The sequence below is a fragment of the Pelophylax lessonae genome (genome assembly GCF_965119305.1).
Source record: "Pelophylax lessonae genome assembly, chromosome: 1".
In the NCBI taxonomy this organism is placed as follows: Eukaryota; Metazoa; Chordata; class Amphibia; order Anura; family Ranidae; genus Pelophylax; species Pelophylax lessonae.
The window spans coordinates 181,249,040-181,261,222 of record NC_138768.1 but is presented as its reverse complement, the minus strand read 5'-3'; the positions used below and the strand labels follow the sequence as shown (position 1 = coordinate 181,261,222).

Here is a 12,183-nt window from a genome sequence, read left to right as displayed (position 1 = left end):
TAGGTATTATGTGTGACCACCATTGAGTCACCTTACACTTAAGCACTTTATACATTGTTTAACATTGCCTCATTCAGCACTTTAGTTAATAATTCCAATTGAATGTAATTATTTGTATTGGAATTTTGTAGAGGCACACCCTTGGATTTGACCCCCCTTTCTTTATTTAATCCGTCAGGCACCCTAGGCAGCGCCACTTTACCAGCCAGTACACAGATTCCACAATCTCTCTATTCTATAGAAATAAAACCTGTTCTCTTCCTAATAAAGTTGTGTCCTGTGCAGTACCTCCTTTCATCCAGCAGAGGACACACAAACCATGCCACCATCCACAGCCATCTATTTGAAGGTATCCGTCCAATCACAATAGACGGAATTGAAAACCAGGAAAGACCCCGCCCCTCCATTGACGTCCCAGGAGCGCACCCCGCCCCCTCAGTTCTTTATTCCATAGATTGGGTCTATAGCCTTGGCAACCGCAGTGTGCGCTGAGAGCGGAGAACATGCAGAGCGCCCGCCGGGGCAGTGCAGGGGGGGCCCCGTACTCCTAACACTGAGCACCTGCCACCCCCTACACAGAGCCCAACCCGGACACCCCTCTCCGCCTCCACCATGGGCTGCTTCTGCGCCGTGCCCGAGGAATTCTATTGTGAAGTTTTGTTACTGGACGAGTCCAAGTTATCACTGACCAGCCAGCAGCACGGGGTGAAGGTAAGTGTGCCCTCCATTGTCCTGTGCCCGGAGCACAAAGACCTGTCATCATAGGAACCAGACCATCCTCTGATCCCTACACATGGGGGGTGCCTCATCATAGGAGCCACACCACCCCTGATCCCTACACATGGGGGGTGCCTGAGAGAATACTGATACCTGTCATCATAGGAGCCACACCATCCTCTGATCCCTACACATGGGGGGGGGGGGGGGGTGCCTGAGAGAGTGCTGATACCTGTCATCATAGGAGCCACACCACCCCCCTGATCCCTCCGATCCCTACACATGGGGGGTGCATGAGAGAGTGCTGATACCTGTCATCATAGGAGCCACACCACCCTCTGATCCCTCCAATCCCTACACATGGGGGGTGCCTGAGAGAATACTGATACCTGTCATCATAGGAGTCACACCACCCTCTGATCCCTACACATGGGGGGGGGGGGGGGGGGGTGCCTGAGAGAGTGCTGATACCTGTCATCATAGGAGCCACACCACCCTCTGATCCCTCTGATCCCTACACATGGGGGGTGCCTGAGAGAATACTGATACCTGTCATCATAGGAGCCACATCACCCCCCTGATCCCTACACATGGGGGGTGCCTCATCATAGGAGCCACACCACCCCTGATCCCTACACATGGAGGTGCCTGAGAGAGTGCTGATACCTGTCATTATAGGAACCACACCACCCCCTGATCCCTCCGATCCCTACACATGGGGGGTGCCTGAGAGATTACTGATACCTGTCATCATAGGAACCACACCACCCCCTGATCCCTCCGATCCCTACACATGGGGGGTGCCTGAGAGAATACTGATACCTGTCATCATAGGAGCCACATCACCCCCCTGATCCCTACACATGGGGGGTGCCTCATCATAGGAGCCACACCACCCCTGATCCCTACACATGGAGGTGCCTGAGAGAGTGCTGATACCTGTCATTATAGGAACCACACCACCCCCTGATCCCTCCGATCCCTACACATGGGGGTGCCTGAGAGAGTGCTGATACCTGTCATCATAAGAGCCACACCACCCCCTGATCCCTACACATGGGGGGTGCCTGAGAGAGTGCTCCTACCTGTCATCATAGGAGCCACACCACCCTCTGATCCCTCCGATCCCTACACATAGGGGGCGCCTGAGAGAGTGCTGATACCTGTCATCATAGGAACCACACCACCCCCTGATCCCTACACATGGGGGGTGCCTGAGAGAGTGCTGATACCTGTCATCATAGGAACCACACCACCCCCCTGATCCCTCCGATCCCTACACATGGGTGGTGCCTGAGAGAGTGCTGATACCTGTCATCATAGGAGCCACACCACCCTCTGATCTCTCCAATCCCTACACATGGGGGGTGCCTGAGAGAGTGCTGATACCGGTCATCATAGGAACCACACCACCCTCTGATCTCTCCAATCCCTACACATGGGGGGTGCCTGAGAGAGTGCTGATACCGGTCATCATAGGAACCACACCACCCTCTGATCTTTCCGATCCCTACACATGGGTGGTGCCTGAGAGAGTGCTGATACCTGTCATCATAGGAACCACACCACCCTCTGATCTCTCCGATCCCTACACATGGGGGGTGCCTGAGAGAGTGCTGATACCTGTCATCATAGGAACCACACCACCCTCTGATCCCTACACATGGGGGTGCCTGAGAGAATACTGATACCTGTCATCATAGGAACCACACCACCCCCTGATCCCTCCGATCCCTACACATGGGGGGTGCCTGAGAGAATACTGATACCTGTCATCATAGGAGCCACACCACCCCCTGATCCCTACACATAGGGGTGCCTCATCATCATAGGAGCCACACCACCCCCCTGATCCCTACACATGGGGGGTGCCTCATCATAGGAGCCACACCACCCTCTGATCCCTACACATGGGGGGTGCCTGAGAGAGTGCTGATACCTGTCATCATAGGAACCACACCACCCTCTGATCCCTACACATGGGGGGTGCCTGAGAGAGTGCTGATACCTGTCATCATAGGAACCACACCACCCTCTGATCCCTACACATGGGGGGTGCCTGAGAGAGTGCTGATACCTGTCATCATAGGAACCACACCACCCTCTGATCCCTACACATGGGGGGTGCCTGAGAGAATGCTGATACCTGTCATCATAGGAGCCACACCACCCTCTGATCCCTACACATGGGGGGCGCCTCATCATAGGAGCCACACCACCTCTCTGATCCCTAAACATGGGGGGCGCCTGAGGGAGTGCTGATGCCTGTTAACATAGGAGCCACACCACCCTCTGATCCCTACACATGGGGGGGGGGAGCCTGAGAGAGTGCTGATACCTGTCATCATAGGAGCCACACCACCCTCTGATCCCTACACATGGGGGGTGCCAGAGAGAGTGCTGATACCTGTCATCATAGAAACCACACCACCCTCTGATCCCTAAACATGGGGGGCGCCTGAGGGAGTGCTGATGCCTGTTATCATATGAGCCACACCACCTCCCCAGTCCCTACACATGGCAGGTGACTGAGGGAGCGCTGATACCTGTTATAGAAGCCACACCCCCCATCCCTCTGATCCCTACACATGGAGGGAGCCTAAAGCTGTATATACACTTTACGACTTTTGTTGTTAGATTTCCTTCAGATTTACCTTTTCTATGTAGTACAAGGGCCTGCCAGATTGCATACAAATTGAAAGTGTTTAGGTTTGACCTCATATTATATGGTTTTGGGAAGTCTAAAGGAAAAAATCTAAAGACAATTGTATAGTGTACATAGACACGTCATCACCTACCTCTACTTCTCATAGACACTCCTACGTCATCACCTACCTCCACTTCTCATAGACACTCCTACGTCATCACCTACCTCCACTTCTCATAGACACTCCTACGTCATCACCTACCTCCACTTCTCATAGACACTCCTACGTCATCACCTACCTCCACTTCTCATAGACACTCCTACGTCATCACCTACCTCTACTTCTCATAGACACTCCTACGTCATCACCTACCTCCACTTCTCATAGACACTCCTACCTCATCACCTACCTCCACTTCTCATAGACACTCCTACGTCATCACCTACCTCCACTTCTCATAGACACTCCTACCTCATCACCTACCTCTATTTCTCATAGACACTCCTACGTCAACACCTACCTCTACTTCTCATAGACACTCCTACGTCATCACCTACCTCTACTTCTCATAGACACTCCTACGTCATCACCTACCTCCACTTCTCATAGACACTCCTACCTCATCACCTACCTCCACTTCTCATAGACACTCCTACCTCATCACCTACCTCTACTTCTCATAGACACTTCTACGTCATCACCTACCTCTACTTCTCATAGACACTCCTACGTCATCACCTACCTCCACTTCTCATAGACACTCCTACGTCATCACCTACCTCTACTTCTCATAGACACTCCTACGTCATCACCTACCTCCACTTCTCATAGACACTCCTACGTCATCACCTACCTCTACTTCTCATAGACACTCCTACGTCATCACCTACCTCCACTTCTCATAGACACTCCTACGTCATCACCTACCTCCACTTCTCATAGACACTCCTACGTCATCACCTACCTCCACTTCTCATAGAAACTCCGACGTCATCACCTACCTCCACTTCTCATAGACACTCCTACGTCATCGCCTACCTCCACTTCTCATAGACACTCCTACGTCATCGCCTACCTCTACTTCTCATAGACACTCCTACGTCATCACCTACCTCTACTTCTCATAGACACTCCTACGTCATCACCTACCTCCACTTCTCATAGACACTCCTACGTCATCACCTACCTCCACTTCTCATAGACACTCCTACGTCATCACCTACCTCTACTTCTCATAGACACTCCTACGTCATCACCTACCTCCACTTCTCATAGACACTCCTACGTCATCACCTACCTCCACTTCTCATAGACACTCCTACGTCATCACCTACCTCTACTTCTCATAGACACTCCTACGTCATCACCTACCTCTACTTCTCATAGACACTCCTACGTCATCACCTACCTCTACTTCTCATAGACACTTCTACGTCACCACACAGCCAGCTATACGATCACCTACCTGTACTTCTTTTACACACTCCTGAGGTCACCTAAATCTACTTGGGAACACTGAACAGCCAACTATATGATCACCTAATTGTACTTCTTATATACAGTCCTAGGGTCACCGCACAGCCAACTACATAATAACCTACCTGTACTTCTTATATATAGTCCTGGGGTCACTGCACAGCCAACTACATAATAACCTACCTGTAATTCTTATATACAGTCCTGGGGTCACCGCACAGCCAACTATATGACCTTGTACTGTATATGGTCATGTTCTTCTTCCATAGGGTCTTGTGGTCACGATACAGCCATCTATATGATTACCTACCTGTATAAAGTCCATATCCTCCCCACATAACCCTTATTACAAGAGGTACAGGGGCTCCATTATTCCGCAGTCGCTGTGTTTAATGTGCGTTCTGCGTGTGCCTTTATTGGTTGTTTATTGGTGTTATTTATTATTTTTTTCACCAAGTTGCATTTCCATGTATTTATATTGCATTCACGTGCAAGCAAAATGCAACATGCTGTACCTTCTTCTTTTAAAACACGCATTGAAAAAGTTTCTCTTGTATATACGTTGGCATTGCATCTGTAGAAAACAAGCCCTAAAATATGATGTAAAAAAACAGATTCTGGTGCGGACCAAAAAATGGTCCTGTGTGACTTTGGTGCGAATGTACAATCTGTATGGCTGAATTTGCTATGGAGAGACTTCCTATGTGATTTGCATAGCAGTGCAGTGCGAATCACATGCAATGTCTGACATCGCATATATGTGACTTGGCACTTGCAGCTTTGATTGATTATAATCAATGATCAATCAAAGCAGTAAGTGCCATTTCACACATATGCGATGTCAGACATTTCCTTATTGCTATCAGCAGAACGGTATTTTTTACTTTTATTCACTTGATTTTTCTTGTTGTTTTTTGATGTGGATTGAGATAGAAGTTATTTGGTGTACACATTATTAGCTTGCTCCTCAACACAAAAATAAGCATTTTTTGGGGTTAGGACACGCCTCCTCACTGCCTGTCAAATGCCCTCAGATCACTTTCAATCATTGACTGTTCAGTCTCCTTGAGCTCAGAATGGGAGAAGAAGCAGCACAAGGAGCCTATCAGTTGTGGTGCAGTGCTCATGTGATAACACTAAGCATGCTGATAGGAGGAAGGAGCAGAGAGGCCAGGAGATAAGCTTATTGTGTGTTGCTTCTCCTTTTACTGCCCAGTTACAGACTGTTGGAGAGTGAAGATCAGTGAGCCTCTGCAAACTGCAGCAGAATAGGTCTCCTGCAATGATAGATGAGGCTGAGCTTGGTAAATCTCAGGACTGGATGGACAGAGCGACCAATCCTTGGCAGGTAACATACAGTGCCTTGCGAAAGTATTCGGCCCCCTTGAACTTTGCGACCTTTTGCCACATTTCAGGCTTCAAACATAAAGATATAAAACTGTAATTTTTTGTGAAGAATCAACAACAAGTGGGACACAATCATGAAGTGGAATGAAATTTATTGGATATTTCTTTTTTAACAAAAAACTGAAAAATTGGACGTGCAAAATGATTCAGCCCCTTTACTTTCAGTGCAGCAAACTCTCTCCAGAAGTTCAGTGAGGATCTCTGAATGATCCAATGTTGACCTAAATGACTAATGATGATAAATAGAATCCACCTGTGTGTAATCAAGTCTCCGTATAAATGCACCTGCACTGTGATAGTCTCAGAGGTCCGTTTAAAGCGCAGAGAGCATCATGAAGAACAAGGAACACACCAGGCAGGTCCGAGATATTGTTGTGGAGAAGTTTAAAGCTGGATTTGGATACAAAAAAATTTCCCAAGCTTTAAACATCCCAAGGAGCACTGTGCAAGTGATATTGAAATGGAAGGAGTATCAGACCACTGCAAATCTAGGGGGCCGAATACTTTCGCAAGGCACTGTATATGTATCCTGTCCATGTATTTAGCCATTGACCGGGAGTTTAGCTGTAAACCCCTACATTAATAACTTGGGCCCAGGATTGATTTGATGGTAGAAGTCCTCTCCAGCAGTCATACGGGGGACCTGGTCCCTGCTACAGCTGTCCTTACTGAGCAGTCATACGGGTGACCAGGTTACTGAGCAGTCATGGATTATATTGAAGCAGGCAGACTGCTATGTGATGTCATAACATGAACGCTGATTGACAAGTTGCCAAGAAGTTCCTGTTTAAGGCAAAATTTAGAATGCTTTTTTTTTTTTTCTTTTTTTATTGATACATTAAATTGTCTTTGTATGTTACTGGAAACTGTTAAATTGTAAACTTTCTGAACTTGAAATAAGCTACGGGGTCATGACATTGTTACAAATTTTTGGCTAGATCCCAGGAGAGCAGTCACAGGTTCGCTAGGATCCAAGAGGAATTAGAAAATCTGTTTTGTAGGTGGTGCCCAGATTATTAGAATTGTAGTATGATCACTATCCCCTGAGGAATCTGTAGAATCTAATACTTCAGAAATGTCAGATTCCTGGTCTCCCCCGCACTGCTCTCAGAGGTTTCCCCAACAGCAATACTGTCTACTGTAGTCATTGAAAACAGGGTGGATAAAAATAGTTTTTTACAAAAAAATTAAAAAGATCTGATTTTTTTTTTGTTATTATTTAAATCTTTCTTTTTTTTTTTTTTTTTTTTAATCATTATTATCAATTTATTTTAATAAAATGCTTTTGGAGTAAAAATCTATATATAAATATAGTTTTTTCTATTTAAGATACATTAATAATTTAGTTTATTCAGCATGAAATGGAGCTTAGTTATGTAGCATGAGGCTGTATATTCTGCAATATTTACATTTTTGGTAAACTCATCTCCAAGGTCGGCAAGCTCAGATAACAGGCACTGCGTTGATGCATTCACACAATTTCATACTAACTACCAGCAAGAATGGGTCCTTACATTTAAAGAGCACCTGTCATTTCAGATCCATCATGGCAGTGCCTGTTAGCGGACTTCCCCACATCCCTCACCCTCAGGGTGTGTCACTGCCGCATCACCAGCCGCCCCATTAAAGTGAACGGGACTGTCAATGATTCAATAGCGGGTCAGAGGAAGGGCGCTGCGAAACAGAGATGACAGTTGCTCTTTAAAAAATATGATTCAAATGGGGTTGATTTAATTCAAGCCTTTTTACTAGTAAATTTAAATCGACTTGATTTAAAGGGTAACTCCACTTTTGTGGGGGAAAAAAAATAGCAAATCAAAAAATACCAATATAACGTATACAACTGTGACACAAATCATAGTGTAATTGAATGTTATTAAAAAATAACCTTTACTTTTTAATCTGCAACTGTAATTTTCTGAAAATGCAATGCAATATGGCTACCTGGAGCTGTTCTGTACACAGAATGTGTACTAACCACACCCCAGAAACATAATTTCCTGCTTGTGTGATTGGCTCACCAATTTTCCCAGAATTCTGCCCAAGATAAAAGTCAGATTTTTGGCATCCCCTGCAACAAAAATGTCATTTTTGGTGAGATACTCCCAATAGGAACACGTCTAAAGGGATGCAGGGCCCAGCAGATTTCCTCATTAGAGCCCTGCAGCTGCAGCAACTGTTAGATAATTATGAAACCACTCCCATTTGACCCAGCACAGAGGAACAAACAATGATTTCTTCAGAATAACAAAAGGTAGGAATCTGCATCAAAGTTTGTTAAAACCCCTCCAATGTACACAGATCACCCAGAGGGGAATGTTTTTTTTTTTTCTCAACAAAAGTGGAGTTCCGCTTTAAATCAAATCCACCCTGATTAAAAGTATAGATTTGTAGATTAACCACTAGAGGGAGCTCAGTATTTGACATATTCAACTTCACTACTTAACAACTGTTGTGATAAGATTTCATCCACAGAGGGTGTGCATTGTTTTTATTGAGTCAGGCAATGGATCGTTCAAATCAGTGCGACGCCAACTTTGCAGTGCCGCACCGATTTAAAAAAAGTAGTTGCTGCACTATTTTTGGCGATTTCAGGTGCGACTTGCATAGATATCTGTGCATGAAGTCGCCAGATGTCAGCGAAGTTGCACCTGAAGTCGCACTGACATGCAGCTTTGAAATTGTGTGATTTTTAAAGTCGGGTTTGGTGTGACCAAGTAAGGGTTTATTTTAAACATTTATACACTTTTTAACCAAAGCTGATCTTTTTTTACACCCCGGTATCTATGCAATCTATGTAAAATGAGTTGTGTCTGCATCTGTTAATGTAAAGCATGTTTTCTGCCCTCAGTAGCAGGGGTTAGTGTCTGCACACATCCTACTTCTCTTGGTATACATAACACCTTTGTGCCTTTTATAGGATGGTTTTGTTGCTGGTGGTGTGAGAATCCACATGGCTCCCAGACAATGGAACCTGCCCCTCTGGTCTCTCTCTATTTTATAACACTTAGGAGTTGTTTGACAAGTATGTGTCAGAGAGTGGAAATCTCCCCGAGGGGACACGGCATAGTCTTGCCTAGGTGTTTCTGTGTATGGTAATTACAGCCATTTTCAGTGTGAGTGTACATTAGATGGTTTCAGCAAGGTCATTGTAGAAAAGGTGTGCAAATTAAAGGAAAGTGATGGGGAGGGATCCTTGTCTACTTTTCTTTTCTATGGACCTATCCTTGCTTATGTAAAACACTAATAATTTAATCAAACTGAGTAGCGATGCCGGGACATTAGTGTTAAGAAGTGGAAAGTACATTGAGAAATGACTTGTCCAAGACATTAAGGTGGATTCACTAAAGGCAAATAGAATGTGCACTTTGGAAGTGCAGTTGCGCTCATTTTCTCCAAAGCTTAGTGACTGTGGTGAGATTTTACTTCTAAAGAATACCCAATCAGGGACAATGATAAATAAATAAAATAAAAATGGCATTTTTGTTTGCACATGATTGGAAGATGGAAATCTGCAGAGTTTCACCTTATTTACTAAGCTCTGGGGAAACTGAGTGCAGCGGTACTTCCAAAGTGCACAGTCTATTTGCCTTTAGTCATTCCACCTTCTCTGTCTTCTATCCAGCCAGCAGGAGGAGTTCTGGGCTGTGGACCTAGCATGGGCTGTGACAGATCCTCTTTATGGAGAGATTAGGCGTCTGTTAGACCCCAAATCTCTCCTCTGACCCCCCATGCAGCCAATCGGACAGACAGATCAGCTGCTTCTCTGGCCGCTGGTGGCCAGGTGAACAAAGGGGTGGAACCGGAAGTGACGAATATTCATCCCTCCTGGTTTCCAGGGTTACAGAGAGAGGGGAACAATGTCAGTTCCTCTCTCTCTTTCCCAGGCAGCCATCGCCGCCGGCTGCATCTGTCCCGGAATCTGCGATGGGACCGGAGAGCCCGGCAGAGGCGGCAGCGGTAGGAGGGTGGGACCCACTTCTGCCACCCGCAGAAGTGATCAATTGGCTAATTAGCAACTCAGATCACCTCTGCCTTCTACAGAATCGCTGGCTGAAAATAATACTACGATGATGCCTGTAGATGCAGGCATCATCCCGGTACACCGCAGAAACCCAAGGACGCACTGGTATGTTTTTGGGTGGGAAGTGGTTAAAATACACACATGTATCTCTGCACTGGCTACATGTGAAACTGCAGCAACTCAAATTCTGGAAGCAGAATAAATAATAATCTAAAAAATAATGGTGCGCTGTTCCTAAAAGATTGTGAGCAATTGTAACTAATTGTTACAATAACAAGAATTGAAAAACAATTAACTGAATGAAGTGCATCAAAGAGCAAATGAGTTGACTCATACAAGCTAAATGCATGCGTCATACTCTGATCATAAATGTAAACAAGGTGCACAAAACTATATTAATACAATAGAGCTGCACGATAAATCTGTAAAAATCACGATCCCAAATCATTGCCCCCCCTCACAATCTTAAAATGGCATGCCTTCAATTCTTAGAGAGCTGTTCTCTGCTCACTCACAGCTGTCAAAAAAAAAAAGCCTCTGGCAAATGCTTATCAACATGGTTAAGGCTGCTAGATAACTATAAACACAATGCTTTACAATGTATCATTTCCTTCTTTTAGATCAAAGAAATCAACCTCCATCTGTAAGTGGGGGCAGTTTAACCCCTTAAAGCGGAGTTCCATCCATTTTAATAAGTTGAGATGTATGCAATCCCCTTTAACTGCTTCCGGTCCGCGCTATAGCCTATATACGGCTGCAGCGCGGACTCACATTTTCGGGAGGCCGCTCATCGGGGAAAATCTGTGTCGGCCGTGTCCCTTGGACACAGCCGATCACAGATCGTGGTGAATGGCCAATCACAGCGGCCATTCACCACGTGATCGGACCATCCAATGAGAGATGATCTCTTATGTAAACATATGAGATCATCTCTCATCGCCAGCTCTCCTTCCTCACACGGAGCCTGCAGTGTGAGGAAGGAGGGAGAGCTGCCCAGCGCCGGAGACACAATGGAATGTAATCAGGGCACTGATCACCAGTGCCCTGATTACAAAAGGTAAAAAACATACACAAATTGCCCACAGTGCCCGCCTACAGTGCCCCCCCATCAGTGCCCATAGTGCTGCCAGTCAGTGCCTGCTCATCTAGGCACTGATGAGCACTGACTGGCAGCACTATGGGCACTGAGTGTGGGCACTGACGGTGCTGCCCATCAGTGCTCATCAGTGCCACCTCTCAGTGCTCATCAGTGCCACCTCTCAGTGCTCATCAGTGCCACCTCTCAGTGCTTATCAGTGCCGCCTATCAGTGCCTCCTATCAGTGCCGCCTATCAGTGCTCATCAGTGCGGCATATTAGTACCTCCTCATCAGTGCCCATAAGTGCCACCTCATCAGTGCCCATCAGTGCAGCCTATCAGTGCCCATCAGTGCCGCCTCATCAGCGCACATCAGTGAAGGAGAAAAATTTATTTATTTTCAAAATTTACTCGCAGAAAATAAGAAACGTTTTTTTTCAAAATTTTCTGTCTTTTTTTTTTTCTTTTTTTTTGTAAAAAATAAAAAACCCAGAGGTGGTTACATACCACCAAAAGAAAGCTCTATTTGTGTGAAAAAAATGATAAAAATTTCATATGGGTACAGTGTAGCATGACCGCACAATTGTCACTCAAAGTGTGACAGCGCTGAAAGCTAAAAATTGGTCTGGATCGGAAGGGGGTTTAAGTGCACAGAAGGCAAGTGGTTAAAAATGATTTTACCAATGTAAACTATTTATTTCTTTTTTTTTGTAAGGAAATACCTTTTTTCTTCTTTAGTCATCCGCACTTCCGGGTCTGGCTGTCTATAGGCGATTACGTCACTAGGCGATTCACAAGGGCATCATGTATCCCAGCAGCCCTTGCGAATCGTCT

At 45.8% G+C, this 12,183-nt stretch overlaps 1 protein-coding gene across 1 annotated transcript in view; it reads left to right on the top strand.

The window, feature by feature from the left end:
* Nucleotides 1-440: 440 nt before the first annotated feature.
* Nucleotides 441-12,183, top strand: part of EPB41L4A (erythrocyte membrane protein band 4.1 like 4A) — a 445,595-nt gene continuing 433,852 nt past the window's right edge. The window contains exon 1 of the mRNA XM_082243130.1: nucleotides 441-711. Coding sequence (XP_082099256.1) covers nucleotides 613-711 — 99 coding nt within the window. The 5' untranslated portion in view covers nucleotides 441-612. The remainder of the gene's footprint in view (nucleotides 712-12,183) is intronic.